The 18,182-nt window shown below is 51.1% G+C and overlaps 3 protein-coding genes across 3 annotated transcripts; 2 read left to right on the plus strand and 1 right to left on the minus strand.

The window, feature by feature from the left end:
• Positions 1-2,771: 2,771 nt before the first annotated feature.
• On the minus strand, positions 2,772-5,011 carry LOC100347409 (KH homology domain-containing protein 1-like). Its single transcript, XM_089333019.1, has 3 exons — positions 4,800-5,011; positions 4,460-4,642; positions 2,772-3,092 (listed from the first exon to the last, which is right to left on the minus strand). The coding sequence occupies exons 1-3, from the start codon at positions 4,903-4,905 to the stop codon at positions 3,025-3,027; spliced, it is 357 nt and encodes a 118-aa protein (XP_089189145.1). The 5' UTR covers positions 4,906-5,011; the 3' UTR covers positions 2,772-3,024.
• Positions 5,012-9,895: 4,884 nt separating this feature from the next.
• On the plus strand, positions 9,896-11,767 carry LOC100347156 (KH homology domain-containing protein 1-like). The gene is made up of 3 exons (XM_089333020.1): positions 9,896-10,112; positions 10,270-10,452; positions 11,437-11,767. Exons 1-3 carry the CDS (start codon positions 10,007-10,009, stop codon positions 11,607-11,609), a joined length of 462 nt encoding a protein of 153 aa, XP_089189146.1. The 5' UTR covers positions 9,896-10,006; the 3' UTR covers positions 11,610-11,767.
• A 3,924-nt stretch (positions 11,768-15,691) lies between these two features.
• Positions 15,692-17,150, plus strand: LOC100346888 (KHDC1-like protein). Its single transcript, XM_002714420.4, has 3 exons — positions 15,692-15,905; positions 16,063-16,245; positions 16,813-17,150. The coding sequence occupies exons 1-3, from the start codon at positions 15,800-15,802 to the stop codon at positions 17,010-17,012; spliced, it is 489 nt and encodes a 162-aa protein (XP_002714466.1). The 5' UTR covers positions 15,692-15,799; the 3' UTR covers positions 17,013-17,150.
• The last annotated feature ends 1,032 nt before the right edge of the window (positions 17,151-18,182 follow it).

Consider the following 18,182-nt stretch of genomic DNA (forward strand, 5'->3'; position numbering starts at 1 on the left):
AGAGAGCTGGGTCAGAAGAGGAGCAGCTGGGACTAGTACCGCTGTCCATAAGGGATGCTGGTGCTTCAGGGCAGGGCTTTAACTGACAGCGCCAATGTGCCAGCCCCAAATAAATAAATATTTAAAAACCTCATTCTGTTGTCAGGGAATACCATGTTTGTTTCCTAATTAACAAATTAACTTGAGGACTTCTAAAGGAGAATAATATTTAATTTTACAAAAGACACTTGCAAAAGTATGCTTTCTCCCAAAAATGGCTAACAGTTTTTTTATTTTGATAGGCAGAGTTACAGAATCAGATGAAGATGAAGGAGAGAGAGAGAGAGAGAGAGAGAGAGAATACTCCATCCTGTGGTTCACTCGCCAAGGGGCTGCAAATGCCAGCGCTAGACCAGCTCAAAGCCAGGAGGCAGGAGCCTCCTCCAGGTCTCCCATGAGGGTACAGGGAACCAAGCGCTTGGGCAATCCTCCCCTACTTTCCCAGGAGCATTAGCAGGGAGCTGGACTGGAAGTGGAGCAGCTGAGATTTGAACCAGCACCCAGATAGGATGGCTGCAATGCACAAGGAGGCTTAATTTACACCTCAGTGCTAATCCCACCCCCATTGATTTTTTTTTTAAAGAAAAGTTTATTTATTTGGAAGGCAAAGTTATAGGTTGAGGCTGGGAATCGTTGGAGAGAGAGGAGAGATCCTTTTCCTGCCACTTCACTCCCCAGGTGTTTGCAATGAGTGGGTCTGGGTTGGGCTAAGCGGAAGCCAGGAGCCTGGAACTCCATCCAGGTCTCCCACCTGAGCAGAAGGGGCCCAGAACGTGCGCCATGTTCTGCTGCTTTCCCAAGGCATAGCAGAGAGCTGGATTAGAAGGAGAGCAGCCAGAAACAACTGTGGCCCAGGTGGGATGCTTGCGTGTCAGGCGGCGGCTTCATCCCCTTAGGGAGAAAGCCACAATGTGTGCAACTAGGCTATCTGTTTTAAACTTGAGTGATCATGCTAGGGAGTTTCCTGAGTTTAGATCATAGTTTCAGACCAGAATCTCATGGTGAGGCGGTGCTTTCTCAAGATGCAGTCTTGGGGGGGCCTGCGTTGTGGTGCTGCGGGTTAAAGCCCTGGCCTGAGGCGCAGGCATCCCATATGGGTGCAGGTTCTAGTCCTGGCTGCTCCCCTTCCAATATGGCTATCTGCAATAGCCTGGGAAAGCAGCAGAGGATGGCCCAAGTGCTTGGGTCTCTGCACCCACGTGGGAGACCCGGAGGGAGCTCCGGCCTCCTGGCTTCAGATGGGTGCAGTTCCGGCAGTTGTGGCCAATTGGGAAGTGAACCATCGGATGGAAGATCTCTCTCTCTCTCTTTTTTCTCTCTCTCTGTATAACTCTTTCAAATAAATTAATAAATATATATATTTTTAAATGCAGTCTTGAGAGCCTTAAATGGAATCTCTACTATCAAGGTGTTACTTCAAACTCTAGGGAGCCTATTCTGGCACCTTCCATCTCCAGCACTTTCCATTCTTCAGTCAGTTCTGTGGTGAGTACTCAGCAGATGTACTCAAAATGCTTTGAATTAGAATTAAAAAAATTTTCTTCCTGGGCATCAGAAAGGGCACCACTGATAACTACACCTTATATGACATGAAAGGATTAAGGGAGTAGAGATCATGACTTGGAGGACTTTCTTGGGAGGAGCTCTGGTGACTGGATATTCTCTAGGGTGGGTCAGATGGGGATGTCTGAGGGACAATATATGATGCTGGCCTGGGTCCTTTGCAATTAGAGGGAAGAAAGTTTGCTTCCTGGGCATCCCAAAGGCCAGCAGTGATTAGAAAGCAAGCTTGGGATGGCAGGATGAAGATGAGGGCAGCATTACTTGGGTGGAGCTCCCCCATCAGGGAGTGCAGCCCTCCCTACCTCCCATCCCTTCTGGCCCAGGTTCCCCATGGCCACCTCTCTATCCCCCAGGTGCTGCTGGTTTACACAGCCCTTTGCACTTCCTCTGCACACAGGCCACAGTGACGCCCACCTTCGCTGCATCGAGGTGCAGCCAGACCTCCTTCAGCTGGAGTCGTGGTACATGGCCACGGGTCAGACCCTTGTCACCGTTGTTGGCCCAGCAGTGTCTGATGGACATGATATACATTTGGGCCTGAGGTAGGTCTCCTTGTGGAACTGTGATTGAGTGGTAGTGGTGGGGTCCTGGCACAGGTGCATGGTGTCCTTGCTGAGGGAGAATCCTTGGGTGACTGGGAATCTGATGCTCACCTGAGTCCTTTGGGTTTGAGAGATCTGGCACCTCAGGCCTTTTGGTGGCATAAAGTGCCGTAGGGAGAAGGCAGTGGAGAGGGGGTCATGGGTCACCCAGGAAGGCTTGTGCTGGGGAAACGCCTTCCACCAGGTGGCCTGGCTGACCTTTCATCAGGTGGCTCTTGTGGGACCACTCTCTGTCTCCACCCAGATCCCTCCTGCTACCTTCCCTTCCTCCCCATTGTTTCTATTTGTTTAAGATTGATTTATTTTTGTGAAAGGCAGAGTCTGAGAGAGAGAATCTACAATCTAGCTGCTCACTCAGCAAGTGGGGGCAACAGCCAGGGTTGGGACAGGTTAAAGACAGGAGCCAGGAGCTGAAGACTTGTGCCATCTCCTGCTGCTTTCTGAGCACAGTAGCAGGGAGCTGAATCCAAAGTGGAGCAGCCAGGTACCCAGATGTCAGCACCCAACTGCCCACAGAAACCCCTTCCAGGCTCGAAAAACTGTCCAAAATAACACACACTGGAGCCATTATGGAATATACAACTGACTTTATTGGATAAACACGCATAACGAGAGGGATGAGGGGGGCCTAGAATTCAAACATCAGGATCTTCTCTCCCAGCTCAGCTTCTCATGGACCATCAGTCCTCACGATGGATCGAGTGAATTCCTTGAGTCAAAAACAACCGAACCGAGGCAGAGGGGAAGCCGGCGGGAGCCCGAGAGAGATGTTCCCACTCATCCTGGTGGCCAGGGACAGGTCGCCCGTGCTGGGCTGCACTCAGAACCAGCTGGTCAGGTCCTCCTGGGTCAGTGGCTGGCTCCGCACACGATGCAGCATATCGCGGCCTGTGGAGGGAATGTCAGAGCTGGGGAGGACCTCCGCCAAGCAGGCCAGGACCAGCACAGGGACACTGCTGAAGAGCGAATCACCCTGGCCCAGGCCTTCCCTGTGACCCTATGCCTCCTCCCCAGTATGTTCTCCTCCTCAGTGACCTCTGGCCACATAAATGACCTTGGCTGCTGGCCTTTTCCCTGCCAAGGAGTCTGGGGACAATCAGGAGTCCCAGTCACCAAAGCGATTCTTCAACAACAGATGACAGCCTCCATTTCTGTTAGAATCCTGTCTTAAAGACCTCACTACAGGACTGGCATTGCTGCAATGCAGTTTAAGCCATGACCTACAATGCCGGCATCCCATAGGAGAGTGGGTTCAAGTCCCAGATGCTCCACCCCCAAATTAGTTCTCTATAATGAACCAGGGAAACAGAGGTAGATGGCCCCAATCCATGGGTGCCTGCACCCATATGGGCGAGCTGGATGGAGTTCCAGGACTGTGGTTTCCAATTTTCCCAGCCTTGGTCTTGCCACCATCTGACCCACCCTAGGGAATATTCCACCACTGCGTGGAAAGGCAGGTGGAAGATCACTCTCTCTATATATATATATACATCTCTCTGTGTGTCACTCAGTGTCCCTCACTCTAATTCTTCCTTTCACATAAATAAAAAAAAATTTTTAAAGAAAAAAAAAACGGCTGGCATCATGGCGTAGAGGGTTATCTGCTGTCTGCGATGCCAGCATCCCATAGGGGCAACAGATGGAGCACCAGCTGCTCCACTTCTTACTTTAAGATTTACTTGTTTGAGAGATAGAGTCACAGACAGGGAGAGGAAGACAGAAAAAGGTCCTCCCTCCGCTGGTTCACTCCCCAGATGGTGCAATGGCTGGAGCTGCACCGATCCATATCCAGGAGCTAGGAGCTTCCTCCCGGTTCTCCATGTGGGTGCAGGGGTCCAAACACCCAGGTCATCTTCCACTGCTCTCCCAGGCCACAGCAGAGAGCTGGATCAAAGAGGAATAGCTGGGACTAGAAGTGGTGCCAACTTGAGTTGCAGTCACCACAGGCAGAGGATCAACCCACTGCACTGCAGCGCCGGCCCAAGCTCCTCTTCTGATCCAGCTGACTCTTATGTGCTGGGGAGAACAGCAGACGAGGGACCAGTGCTTGGATCCTGACCACCCGGGTTGTACTCAGAAGGAGCTCCTGGCTCCTGACATTCACCTGTCCCAGCCTTGAGTATTGCAGCTTTTGCAAAATTAACCTACTGATGAGATCTCTCTCTCTCTCTCTCCCTTCTCTCTCTCTGTTTCAAATATCATACATCTTTAAAAAATTCAAACACCACAACTATAATTATACCAGGAACACTGACCTTGGTCCTGCTGGTAGGGGTCCCAGTTCCCCAGGCTCCAGATCATGTCCATCAGCCATTGCCGAGCCCTAGGTGGTCCAACGACAGTGACGCGGGTCTGACCCGTAGCCGTGAACCATGACTCCAGCTGAATGAGGGTCTGGCTGTGCACCTCGATGCAGCGAAGGTGGGCGTCATTGTGGCCTGTGAGTAGAAGCAGGGAAAGGACATGTAAGCTCCAGCCCCTGGGGAACGGAGGTCTTGGAGGTGGGAGCTGGGACCAGTGGGGTGCAGGGAAAGGCAGTACAGAAGCTGGGAACAGAGCATGGGATGGGGGGAGGTGGGGACAGCGCACACTCACCAAATATCTGCTCCTCCTGCTCCTCTTCCAAGTAAACCACCATCGGAGTATCAAAATTCTCAGGCACCATCCACCACGGCTGCTGGCTGAGGGTGCTCGTGGCCATGGCCTCCACGGCTCCCTCCTCACTCAGAACCAGGCAAGGATAGGCAACTGCTCCACACACGACCTAGCAAGTGAAGAAGGGCCCAGGCCGGCGTCATATATAGTCCCTCAGACAACCCCATCTGCCCCACCCTAGAGAATATCCAATCACCGGAGCTCCTCCCCAGAAGTCCTTCAATTCGTGGTCTCCACTCCCTTAATCCTTTCATCCTATGAACTAGGTGCAGTCATCAGTGGTGCCCTTTCTGATGCCCAGGAAAATGCTTTTTATTTATGGTTTTTTTTTTTTTTTTTTTTTTTTGGACTGGTCGAGTCATAGACAGTGAGAGAGAGAGACCTAGAGAAAGCTCTTCCATTGGTTCACTCCCCAAATGGCCACTATGGCTGGCACTGTGGGGATCAGAAGCCAGGAGTCAGGTGCATCTTCCTGGTCTCCCATGCGGGTGCAGGGCCCAAGGACTTTGGCCATCCTCCACTGCACTCCCAGGCCACAGCCGAGAGCTGGACTGGAGAGGAGCAACTGGGATTAGAACCTGGTGACCATGTGGGATGCTGGAGACTCTACCAAGTGAGACACGTGCTGGCCCCCTTTATTTTTATTCTAATTCACCCTTTGTATCCTGAGTCTAAGTGACATTTGAGGGAGGTCTTCCTGATGCATAGGCAAGGTCTAGGGTTGGGTGTCGTGTGTGGGGTCTGAGCCACTGTTTCTGGGAGACGGGGCTCACACAGAGGTCAAGGGTGGAGAGGCCCAGGTGGGACCAGGGTGGTACTGTGTGAAGGATGCCTCCTCTAGTCCTGCAGAAACAAGACCCCTGGTTGGTTGTTTGGTATTAACTGATGTCTTCCCAGGCTGCTTTGGGAAGTACAAGAACTCTGGGAAAGTAGCATGGAATTAGTGACACCATGTGAATGCAGCTGGTGCCCACTGTCACCTCTTGACCGAGCAGGCTTCAAAGTGAGGCTGAGAGTTGTTGAAAGCTGAATCCAAGGCCGAGCAGGAACAGGGAACGCTCATTCATTACAACATTGAGGGCCAGGCATTATGTTGTGTCCTCACTGGCATCCCGTGTGGTGGTTTTGGAATCCTGTCTGCTCCACCTCCAATCTAGCTCACTGCTACTGTGCCTGGGAGGCAGTGGAAAAAAGTCAAGTGCTTGGGCTCCTGCACCCTCATGGGAGGCCAGGACGAAAGCCCTGGCTTCTGACTTGGCCTGGCCCAGACCCAGTCATTGTGGCCATTTGGGGGTGAACCAGCAGAATGAAGGTCTCTCTCTCTCTTTCTGTCTGTCTCTCTATAATGCTTCCTTTCAAATCAATGAAATACTTCTTTAAAAAAATATTGAGGGCCTATGTGTAGTGTGCTATGAGAATCCAGAAATATAACATGAGGGAGTTATTCCTGTGTTCAGATCCTTTTAATCTGGGATTTTGGAAGTGACTCTGAACGCAAGTGAAGACAGATAGAGCCTAAATCAGGAGGGAAATCTAGGCTGGAAATATGTGATTGGATGGGATTATCCACAGTTATGGTTGAAGTTATGTAGAATTCATAGAGAAGGTTGAAAGTGATGAAAAATAACAAGGAGGGGACTGGCATTGTGGTGTGGTGAGTAAAGCCGCTGCCTGCAGTGCCATCATCCCACATGGGTGCCGCTTCGAGACCCACTTGCTCCACTTCCAATCCAGCTCTCTGCTATTGCCTGGGAAAGCAGTGGAGGATGGCCCAAGTCCTTGGGCCCCTGCACCTGCCTGGGAAGACCCGGAGGAAGATGCTGGCTCCTGGCTTTGGATCAGCTCAGCTCTGGCCTTTGCAGCCAATTGGGGAGTGACCCAGAGGTGACCTCTCTCTCTCTCTGCTTCTCTCTCTCTGGCCTGTGGGTTTTTTTTTTTTTTCTGTTTTATTTGACAGATAGCGTTAGTCAGTGAGAGAGAGACAGAGAGAAGGGTCTTCCTTCCGTTGGTTCACCCCCCAAATGGCCGCTATAGCCAGAGCTACGCCGATCTGAAGCCAGGAGCCAGGTGCCTGCTCCTGGTCTCCCATGCGTGTACAGGGGCCCAGGCACTTGGGCCATCCTCCACTGCCCTCCCGGGTCACAACAGAGAGCTGGACTGGAAGAGAAGCAACCAGGACAAGAACCTGGTGCCCATATGGGATGCCAGTGCCACAGGCGGAGCATTAACCAAGTGAGCCAGGGTGCCGACCCCAACCCTTGGCTGTGTTTGTAGCTGTGCTGTAATTGGAGAGCCTGTTTTCATTATTATGCATGAAAAAAATTAAGGAGTGGTTTGCTATTTTCTAAACATTTCTATCCACATGGAATCTGATTTTTCAAAACTTTATCATGTAAGATGGTTGCTTTATTTCAGGCAATATCTGTGAAGGTGAATATTAAGATGTATGCAAAGCTAAGAAGAACGGGTTTCTCAAATAGAAAGTGAAACTTCTTGTATAATACAGGTGCCATTTTTAAATGTTTTCCAATGTTACAGGTTTGTTTGTTTGTTCGTTTTTGCCTGTCAAGGAGAAGCAAAGTAGTATTCTATTTATAAATTTTCTTTTCCTTAGCCAAGAATCCCCTCAAATTCAATAACAGTGGGATGGAACAGCAAACAACCCAGGAACACTTGGAAACAGGCAAAGTCAGATGCCTGGTCCTTTTTAGTTTAGCAGAGTCAATAAGGTTCATAAATAAAATTATAAGAATTTAATAAAATTCGCTCTTTCATCTCTGGCCCTTTCTCCTTCCAGCCCTCTCACCCATTCTCTCTCTCTCTCGCTCTCTCTGTTTTTCTTTTGTGGTGTGTTTTTCACTTACATTACAGTTGAGGGCATAATTTCAACCAAATAAAAAACTTAACCAGTTAAAAACAAAGAAAGATGCTGGTTCCACAGGAATATAGGCAAGGACTATAAATGATAATTGAATGGGAAGACAATGATTTCACCATATACAGTACATTTTAATGTATTCAGAAGGACCTGGGCCATCACTGACTGCTTTCCCAGGCCATAGCAGAGAGCTGGATTGGAGGTGGAGCAGCCGGGACTCGATCCAGTGCCCATGTGGGATGCCGGCACTGCAGGCGGCAGCTTTCCCTGATATCCCACAGTGCTGGCCCTGTGTCTGCTCTGTCTTGCTGCAGGGTACTACATAACCCCAGCTTTGCTGGACTGCACATGTGTAGTCATCTGAAGGCTGCTGTATTTGCCTAAATTGTAGTACAGAGCAAGTGCAGAGAGGAGCACCACACACTGATAACATCTGATGGGCCTGGGGCTGGCGCCGTGGCTCACTTGGCTAATTCTTTGCCTGCAGCGTCGGATTCCCATATGGGCTCCGGGTTCTAGTCCTGGTTGCTCCTCTTCCAGTCCAGCTCCCTGCTGTGGCCCGGGAAGGCAGTGGAGGATGGCCCAAGTGATTGGGTGCCTGCACTTGCGTGGGAGACCAGGAGGAAGCACCTGGCTCCTGGCTTCGGATTGGTGCAGTGCTGGCCGTAGCGCCCATTTTGGGGGTGAACCAATGGAAGGAAGACCTTTCTCTCTGTCTGTCTCTTTCTCTCTCATTATCTAAATGTACCTGTCAAATAAATAAAAAAAATTTTTTTGATGGTCCTTTTTTTTTTGACAGGCAGAGTGGACAGTGAGAGAGAGAGACAGAGAGAAAGGTCTTCCTTTGCCTTTGGTTCACTCTCCAATGGCTGCCACGGCAGGTGCGCTGCTGCCGGCGCACTGCGCTGTTCCGAAGCCAGGAGCCAGGTGCTTCTTCTGGTCTCCCATGGGGTGCATGGCCCAAGCACTTGGTCCATCCTCCACTGCACTCCCGGGCCACAGCAGAGAGCTGGCCTGGAAGAGGGGCAACCGGGACAGAATCTGGTGCCCCGACCGAGACTAGAACCCGGTGTGCTGGCGCCGCAAGGCAGAGGATTAGCCTATTGAGCTGTGGCGCCGTCCCGATGGTCCTTTATTGCTGGTCTTGGAGAACAGGCACATGCCCTAAAGGCTCTTGATCTTGAGGCTCAAATCAGCAGGCTTTATAAAAGCAAAAACTACAAGGAGGGGATGGGGGATACATGGTTACGAGGGTCAAGCTAACTTAAGCCCTATGAGAAACTAATGTCAATTACAATCTTGACAACCGACAAATTACAATCAAAATATTAAATCAAGTAAAGCCTTTGCTTTATTTATATTTTTTAGATTTATTCATTGATTTTGAAAGGAAGAGTTACAGAGAGGAAGAGGCAATTGGAACAGGAAGTCTTTCATCGGCTGGCTCATCCCCCAGAGCCACAATGATCATGGCAGGGCAAGGAAGAAGCCGGAAGCTTTTTCCAGGTCTCTAAGGTGGGTGCAGGGTCGAAGAACTGGGCCATCTTCCACTGATTTCCCAGGCATAGCAGAGTTGGATCAAAAGTGGAGCAGCCAGGATTCCAACTGACGCCCTTAAGGGATGACAACTTGTAGGAGGTGGCTTTACCCGTGAGGTCAGAGTGCTGGCCCCAAGCATATCAGTTTTAAGCTTGGACAATCACATAGGGAGTTTCTATGCTCTGTGAAGTGGGATGCGGTATCCTGTTATTTACGAATACTGTTATTGTCTAAGTTTTAGATCATATTTCAGACCAGATTCTCATGGTGGGAGAGGGGGAGTGCTTTCTCAAGATGCAGTCTCGCGTAGTCTAAAATGGAGCCCCTACTGTCAAGGTGTTACTTCAAACTCTAGGGAACCTATTCTGGAACCTTCTATCTCCAGCACTTTCCATCCCTCAGCCTCTTCTGTGCTGAGTGCCCAGCAGATGTACTCAAAATCCTTTGAATTAGAATTAAAAAAAAAAAAAACTTTTTCCTGGGCATCAGAAAAGCACCACTGATAACTACACCTTGTATGGCATGAAAGGATTAAGGGAGTGGAGACCACGAATTGAAGGAGTTTTTGGGAGGAGCTCCGGTGATTGGATATTCTCTAGGGTGGGGCAGATAGGGTTGTCTGAGGGACTATATATGACGCCGGCCTGGGCCCTTCTTCACTTGCTAGGTGGTGTGTGGAGCAGTTGCCTATCCTTGCCTGGTTCTGAGTGAGGAGAGAGCCGTGGAGGCCATGGCCATGAGCACCCTCAGCCAGCAGCCGTGGTGGATGGTGCCTGAGAATTTTGATGCTCCGATGGTGGTTTACTTGGAAGAGGAGCAGGAGGAGCAGATATTTGGTGAGTGTGCGCTGTCCCCACCTCCCCCCATCCCATGCTCTGTTCCCAGCTTCTGTACTGCCTTTCCCTGCACCCCACTGGTCCCAGCTCCCACCTCCAAGACCTCCGTTCCCCAGGGGCTGGAGCTTACATGTCCTTTCCCTGCTTCTGCTCACAGGCCACAGTGACGCCCACCTTCGCTGCATCGAGGTGCACAGCCAGACCCTCATTCAGTTGGAGTCATGGTTCACGGCTACGGGTCAGACCCGCGTCACTGTCGTTGGGCCACCAAGGGCTCGGCAATGGCTGATGGAGATGATCTGGAGCCTGGGGAACTGGGACCCCTACCAGCAGGACCAAGGTCAGTGTTCCTGGTATAATTATAGTTAGGGTGTTTGATTTTGTAAAGAAGTATTACATTTGCAAGACAGAAAATGAAAGGAGGGAGAGAGAGAGATCGATCTTCATCAGTTAATTAAGTCTGCAAATGGCTGCAGTGGTCAAGGCTGGGACAAGCAAATGTCAGGAGCCAGGAACTTCTGAGTCCACAACCTGGGTGGTCAGGATCCAAGCACTTGGTCCCTCCTCTGCTGCCCTCCCCAGCACATAGGTGGGAACTGGATCAGAAGTGGAGCAGCCAGTGCTCCACCTGTGCTGTTATGTGATTCTGTCATTGCATACAGCAGATAACACTCTGTGCCTTGATGCCAGCAAAGGATTTTTTTTTTTAATTGAATGGGAGAATTAGAATGAGGTGCAGTGAGTGACACACACAGAGAGAGGTGGAGAGAGAGTGATTAAACTTCTATCTTCTATTCCAATCCTCAAATGGTGGCAAGGCCAGAGTTGGGAAAATTGGAAACCAAGATCCTGGAACTCCATTCAGGTCTCCCCTCTGGGTGCAGGCACCCAAGGACTTGGGCCATCTTCCTCTGCTTCCCCTGGTGCGTTTTCAGAGAGCTGATTTGGGGTTGAGCATGCAGCACTTGAACGCATTCTCATTGCCGGCACTGCAGATTATGGCTTACACTGCATTGCAGCAATGCCAGTCCTGTATGAAGTCTTTAAGACAGGATTCTAACAGAAATGGATGCTGTCATCTGTTGTTGAAGAATCACTAGGTGACTGGGACTCCTGATTGTCACCTGAGTCATGGGAGGGAAGGGGCCAGCAGCCAAGGATATTTATGTGGCCAGAGGTCACTGAGGAGGAGAACATATTGGGGAGGAGGCATAGGGTCACAGGGAAGGCCTGGGCCAGGGTGATTCGCTCTTCAGCAGTGCCCCTGTGCTGGTCCTGGCCTGCTTGGCGGAGGTCCTCCCCAGCTCTGACATTCCCTCCACAGGCCGCGATATGCTGCATCGTGTGCGGAGCCAGCCACTGACCCAGGAGGACCTGACCAGCTGCTTCCGAGTGCAGCCCAGCACGGGCGACCTGTCTCTGGCCACCAGGATGCGTGGGAACATCTCTCTCGGGCTCCCGCCGGCTTCCCCTCTGCCTCGGTTCGGTTGGTTTTGACTCCAAGGAATTCACTCGATCCATCGTGAGGACTGATGGCCCATGAGAAGCTGAGCTGGGAGAGAAGATCCTGATGTTTGTATTCTATTTCCCCCTCCCCGTCCCTCTCTCGTTATGCGTGTTTATCCAATAAAGTCAGTTGTGTGTTCTATAACGGCTCTGATGTGCCTTATTTTGCAGTTTTTCAAAGCCTGGAGGGGCTCTGTGGGCAGTTGGGTGCTGAGATCTGGGTACCTGTGTGACTGTGGGAAAGCCCAGCCCAGGGACAGAGCAGCAGCGGACAGCACTTCCAGAGACTGCTTCTCTCAGCCTGGGCCCTGGACAGTCTGCTCTGAGCAGATTGCAGAGGGGAGTCCTGAGCACGTGGGAACCCTGCCAGGGGCCCAGGACTCCAGACATTATCTTCCAGTGCCAACAAGTAGGGACAAGGGGAAGGTAGTAAGAGGGGTCCAGATGGAGACTGAAGGTGAGGTCGGCAGCCAGGCCCTGTCCCTGCGACCAGAAGGCCGAGCTAGGGGGAAAGGGCGGTTTTCTGGGAGAATGTGTTAAGGGTTCTTCCAGCAAGAAATACAGGAACTTACACTAAGGCTTCCTAAATCTCCATGAGAAGCTGAGCTGGGAGAGGATCCTGATGTTTGAATTCTAGATACCCCCGTCCCTCTCATGTTATGCGTGTTTATCCAATGAAGTCAGCTCTGTGTTCTATAAAGGTTTTGATGTGCATTGTTTTGCACAGTTTTTCGGAGCCTGGAAGTACCGTTGGGGTCTGAGATCTGGGTACCTGGCTGCTCCAGTTCTGATTCAGCTCCCTGCTACTGTGCCTGAGAAAGTTGCAGAAGATGGCACAATTCTTCAGTTCCTGGCTCCTGTGTTCACTTGGCCTATCCCTGGCTGTTGCCCCCATTTGGCAAGTGAGCCAGTGGATGGTAGATTCTCTCTGACTCTACTCTGCCTTTCAGATGGATAGATAGATAGATAAAGAAAGAAAGAAAGAAAGGAATCTTAATCAAATAGAAGGAAACAAATGGGGAGGGTGGGAAGGTAGCAGGAGGGATCTGGGTGGAGACAGAGCGTGGTCCCACACCAGCCATCTGATGAAAGAGGCAGCCAGAGCACTCGTGAACTTGAGGTAGCCAGGGTTGTCCCAGTTTCTGCACAGATAGGGGTTGGAGAGGGGGCACGTTTTTCTGGGAGCAAAGGACTGTACTCCTCACAGCATAAATAAGTGTATTTATATGAAGGATTCACAAATTTCCATTCAAAAGCTTTGTCCTTAAAGCTAGACCGATGTTTAGCTCTGTGGACCCAAGCTTATGGCAAGAGATGCAACATCTGCACATAAGCTCCCATGTAGCAGTCTCTCTCTCTCTCTCTCTTTTTTTTTTTTTTTTTTTGGACAGGCAGAGTGGACAGTGAGAGAGAGAGAGAGAGAGAGACAGACAGAAAGGTCTTCCTTTTTCCATTGGTTCACCCTCCAATGGCTGCTGTGGCCGGCACGCTGTGGCCGGGCCCCTGCATCCATGTGGGAGAAACAGAACAAGCTACGGGCTCCTTTCTATGACCTCATACATCCTTGTGGCCATTTGGAGAGTGAACCAGCAGATGGAAATCATTCTGTCTGTCTGTCTGTCTGTCTCTCTCTGTGTGTGTTCGTAGTATGCCTGGCTTTTCAAATAAATTGTAAATAAATAATTATTTTTCATTGTTTTAAAAAATTATTACATTTATTTGAAAGACAGAGTTACAGACAGAGGTAGAGACAGAGAAAGAGTCTTCCATCTGCTGGTTCACTCCCCAGATTGCCGGAACGGCCAGAGCTGCGTGGACTGAAGCCAAGAGCCAAAAGCTTCTTCCGGGTCTCCCAGGTGGGTGCAGGAGCCCAAGAACTTGGGCCATCTTCTACTGCTTTCCCAGGCCATAGAGGAGAGCTGGATCAGAAGTGGAGCAGCTGGGACTAGAACTGGTGACCATATGGGATGCTGGTGCTTCAGGCCAGGGCTTTAACCCGCTGAGCCACAGTGTCAGCCCCAAATAAATAAATATTTAAAAACCTCATTCTGTTGTCAGGGAATACCATGTTTGTTTCCTAATTAACAATTAGCTTGAGGACTTCTACAGGAGAAGACAAACTTAATTTTACAAAGACACTTGAAAAAAGATATTTTCTTCAATAATGATTAAATTTTTATTTGATAGACAGAGCTACAGAACATGAAGGAGAAGATGAAGAGAGAGAAAGAAGAGAGAGGGCCGGCACCGCGGATCACTAGGCTAATCCTCTGCCTTGCGGCGCCCGCACACCGGGTTCTAGTCCCGGTCGGGGTGCCGGATTCTGTCCCGGTTGCCCCTCTTCCAGGCCAGCTCTCTGCTGCGGCCAGGGAGTACAGTGGAGGATGGCCCAAGTACTTGGGCCCTGCACCCCATGGGAGACCAGGAGAAGTACCTGGCTCCTGGCTTCGCATCAGCGCAGTGCGCCGGCCGCAGCGGCCATTGGAAGGTGAACCAACGGCAAAGGAAGACCTTTCTCTCTGTCTCTCTCTCTCACTGTCCACTCTGCCTGTCAAAAAAAAAAAAAAAAAATTAAATTAAATTAAAAAAAGAAGAGAGAGAGAGAGAGAAAGGGCAGGGAGAATACTCCATCCTGTGGTTCACTCGCCAAGGGGCTGCAAATGCCAGCACTAGACCAGCTCAAAGCAAGAAGCCAGGAGCCTCCTCCAGGTCTCCCATGTGGGTACAGGGAATCAAGTGCTAGGGCCATTTTCCATTGCTTTTCCAGGAGCATTAGCAGGGAGCTGGACTGGAAGTGGAGCAGCTGAGATTTGAACCAGCACCCATATAGGATGGCTGCAATGCACAAGGAGGCTTAACTTACACCTCAGTGCTGCTCTCCCTTCAATTGATTTTTTTTAAAAGAAAAGTTTATTTATTTGGAAGGCTAAGTTATAGGATGAGGCTGGGAAAAGTTGGAGAGAGAGGAGAGATCCTTTTCCTGCCTCTTCACTTCCCAGGTGTTTGCAATGAGTGGGTCTGGGTTGGGCTAATCGGAAGTCAGGAGCCTGGAACTCCATCCAGGTCTCCCACATGAGCAGAAGGGGCCCAGAACATGGGCCATCTTCTGCTGCTTTCGCCGGCCACAGCAGAGAGCCGGATTCGAAAGGAGAAAGCTGGGTACAAGTGGGGCCCATTGGGATGCTGGCACGGCAGGTGGCGGCTTTATCCCCTTAGAGAGAAAGCCACAATGTTGGCCCCCAGGCTGTTTTAAGCTTGACTGATCATGCTAGGGAGTTTCTATGTTCTGCCAAGTGGGATGCAGTAAATATTATTGTTATTGTTATTATTATTATTGTCTGAGTTTAGATCATAGTTTCAGTCAGAATCTCATGGTGGGGCGGTGCTTTCTCAAGATGCAGTCTTGGGGGACTGGCGATGTGGTGCTGTGGCACTGTGTTTTAAAGCCCTGACCTGAAGCGCTTGCATCCTATACGGGCGCCGGTTCTAGTCCTGGCTGCTCCTCTTCCGATCCAGCCCTCTGCAATGGCCAGTAGAAGATGGCCCAAGTGTTTGGACCCCTGAACCCGTGTGGCAGACCCGGAGGAAGCTCCTTCTCCTGGCTTCGGATCGGCACAGCTCCAGGCGTTGCTGCTAATTGGGAGTGAACCATCGGATGCAAGACCTCACTGTCTTTCTGTCTCTCTGTCTCTTGCTCTCTGTGTGACTCTTTGAAATCAATAAGTAAATCTTTAAAAAAAAAAAAAGGGTTCAGTCTTGGGTGCTCTAAAATGTCATCCCTATTGTCAAGGTTTTACTTGAAACTCTAGGGAACCTATTCTGGAACCTTCCATCTCCAGCACTTTCCATCCCTCAGCCCCTTCTGTGCTGAGTGCCCAGCAGATGTACTCAAAATCCTTTGAATCAGAATAAAAAAAATCCTATTTCCTGGGCATCAGAAAAGGCACCACTGATAACCACACCTTGTATAGCATGAAAGGATTAAGGGAGTGGAGACCAGGAGTTGAAGGACTTTCATGGGAGGAGCTCCGGTGATTGGATATTCTCTAGGGTGGGGCAGATGGGGTTGTCTGAGGGACTATATATGACGCCAGCCTGGGCCCTTCTTCACTTGCTAGGTCGTGTGTGGAGCAGTTGCCTATCCTTGCCTGGTTCTGAGTGAGGAGGGAGCCGTGGAGGCCATGGCCATGAGCACCCTCAGCCAGCAGCCGTGGTGGATGGTACCTGAGAATTTTGATACTCCGATGGTGGTTTACTTGGAAGAGGAGCAGGAGGAGCAGATATTTGGTGAGTGTGCGCTGTCCCCACCTCCCCCCATCCCATGCTCTGTTCCCAGCTTCTGTACTGCCTTTCCCTGCACCCCACTGGTCCCAGCTCCCACCTCCAAGACCTCTGTTCCCCAGGGGCTGGAGCTTACATGTCCTTTCCCTGCTTCTGCTCACAGGCCACAATGATGCCCACCTTCGCTGCATCGAGGTGCACAGCCAGACCCTCATTCAGTTGGAGTCATGGTTCACGGCTAGGGGTCAGACCCGCGTCACCATCGTTGGACCACCTAGGGCTCGGCAATGGCTGATGGACATGATCTGCAGCGTGGGGAGCCCTGACTCGTGCATTCGAACCCGAGGTAGGTCTCCTTGGTGGAGCTATGATTGAGTGGTAGTGGTGGAGTCCTGGCACAGCTGCATGATGTCCGAGGTTTTGGGAGACTTCCGAGAGTGACTGGGAATCTGATGCTCTCCTGATTTGTTGGAAGTGAGAGGTCTGCAGCCGCTACGGCTGGCGTGCTGTGCCGATCCAAAGCCAGGAGCCAGGTGCTTCTCCTGGTCTCCCATGCGGTGCAGGGCCCAAGCACTTGGGCCATCCTCCACTGCCCTCCCAGGCCATAGCAGAGAGCTGGCCTGGAAGAGGGGTAACCGGGTCAGAATCCGTTGTCCAAACCAGGACTAGAACCCGGTGTGCTGGTGCTGCAAGGCGGAGGATTAGCCTAGTGATCCGCGGCTCCTGCCATCCTCAGGCCTTTTGATGGCATAAAGTCGCCCTTAGGAGAAGGCAGTGGAGAGGGGGTTTTGGGTCACCCAGGAAGGCTTGTGCTGGGGAAACTCCCTACCTACCAGGTCTCTGCGGGGATCTCGGGCTGTCCGGGGGCCCTGGTCATGAGCACAACTCACAGCCCTGGGCTCTGCCTTCACAGGCCGCAAGATGCTGCAGCGAGTCCAGAGCCGGCCGCTGACCGAGGACGACCTTGCCGTTCCCTGCAGAGTGCGGCCCGACACCAGCTGTGAGCCTCTGGCCATAGGGATGAGTGTGACCACCTTGCTTGAGCTTCCTCTTCATCCCAATCTGAAATCCCGTGACTGTTTTCAGTTCCACTGGAGTTCCCTGTATCCATGAAGAAGGGCGGATCTCCTGAGAGGGGTTGGAATGGGAGGGGAAGTCTGGGCCTGTCCTAATGAGGACACTGGAATACAAGGACCGTCTCCTGTCCCTCTGTGCTGTGCAGAAATGTTCAATAAAACCAGCTCTGCAGGACATCAAGTCTTTGTTCTGTCTTGCTTCCTTTGGATGTGTGGATGCAGCCCAGACTGGGCTCTGTGGACAAGCCAGGGGCCAAGGTGGGGTGTGTGTGTGCCGGCCCTTGGGGAACCCTGCCAGAAAGAGGGAGACACCTGACAGCTCATTCAGAAATTGCTTGTTGGGGCTGGGGCTGTGGCACAGAGGGTTAATGCCCTGGCCTGGAGAGCCGGCATCCCATACTGGTGCCGGTTTGGGTCAAGGCTGCTCCACTTCCTGTCCAGCTCTCTGCTGTGGCTTGGGATAGCAGTGGAAGATGGCCCAAGTCCTTGGGCCCCTGCACCCGTGTGGGAGTCCTGCAAGAAGCTCCTGTCTCCTGGCTTCACATTGGTTCAGCTCTGGCTGTTGAATCCAATTGAGGAGTGAACCATCAGAAGGGAGACCTCTCTCTATCTCTCTGCCACTCCTCTCTCTATGTAACTCTTTCAAATAAATAAATAAATTAAAAAAAAAATACTGCTTCTCCCAGACTATAGCCTGGGCAATGGTTCTGTGTTGCATGAAAATGGGGTCCTGGAGGCTGGTGCTGTGGCACAGCACGTTAATGCCCTGGCCTGAAGCACTGGCATCCCATATGGACGCCGGTTCAAGACCTGGCTGCTCCACTTCTGATCCCACTCTCTGCTATGGCCTGGGAAAGCAGTAGATGGCCCAAGTGCTTGGGCCCCTGCACCCACGTGGGAGACCCAGAAGCTCCTGGCTCCTGGCTTTGGATTGGCACAGCTCCAGCCATTGCGGAGTGAACCACTGGATGGAAGACCTCCCTCTCTCTATCTCTGCCTCTCCTCTCTCTGTGTAACTCTTTCAAATAAATAAATAAATAAATCTTAGAAAAAATAAAATAAAATTGGGTCCTAGAAAGAAACACTCTATGAGAAGCTCCAGGTTTCTGGAAGAATTTAAATGGCAAACAAGGGGCTGACCTTCGCTTAGAGGTTAAGTGGCCTGTTGCAGTGCTGGCCTCTGGTTTGAGTCCTGGCTGCTCCACTT

Source organism: Oryctolagus cuniculus, chromosome 5 (genome assembly GCF_051225735.1).
Source record: "Oryctolagus cuniculus isolate XC-2025 breed Fujian yellow rabbit chromosome 5, ASM5122573v1, whole genome shotgun sequence".
NCBI lineage: Eukaryota > Metazoa > Chordata > Mammalia > Lagomorpha > Leporidae > Oryctolagus > Oryctolagus cuniculus.

What these genes read in the sequence shown, in the direction of transcription:
- LOC100347409 (XM_089333019.1), bottom strand. Translation starts at nt 4,905, where the DNA reads ATGGCCACGAGCACCCTCAGCCAGCAGCCGTGGTGGATGGTGCCTGAG. An exon ending in GCAGGAGGAGCAGATATTTG is followed by an intron (nt 4,643 to 4,799) that starts GTGAGTGTGCGC and finishes TTCTACTCACAG; the next exon opens with GCCACAATGACGCCCACCTT. An exon ending in CCCCTACCAGCAGGACCAAG is followed by an intron (nt 3,093 to 4,459) that starts GTCAGTGTTCCT and finishes TTCCCTCCACAG; the next exon opens with GCCGCGATATGCTGCATCGT.
- LOC100346888 (XM_002714420.4), top strand. Translation starts at nt 15,800, where the DNA reads ATGGCCATGAGCACCCTCAGCCAGCAGCCGTGGTGGATGGTACCTGAG. An exon ending in GCAGGAGGAGCAGATATTTG is followed by an intron (nt 15,906 to 16,062) that starts GTGAGTGTGCGC and finishes TTCTGCTCACAG; the next exon opens with GCCACAATGATGCCCACCTT. An exon ending in CTCGTGCATTCGAACCCGAG is followed by an intron (nt 16,246 to 16,812) that starts GTAGGTCTCCTT and finishes CTGCCTTCACAG; the next exon opens with GCCGCAAGATGCTGCAGCGA.
- LOC100347156 (XM_089333020.1), top strand. Translation starts at nt 10,007, where the DNA reads ATGGCCATGAGCACCCTCAGCCAGCAGCCGTGGTGGATGGTGCCTGAG. An exon ending in GCAGGAGGAGCAGATATTTG is followed by an intron (nt 10,113 to 10,269) that starts GTGAGTGTGCGC and finishes TTCTGCTCACAG; the next exon opens with GCCACAGTGACGCCCACCTT. An exon ending in CCCCTACCAGCAGGACCAAG is followed by an intron (nt 10,453 to 11,436) that starts GTCAGTGTTCCT and finishes TTCCCTCCACAG; the next exon opens with GCCGCGATATGCTGCATCGT.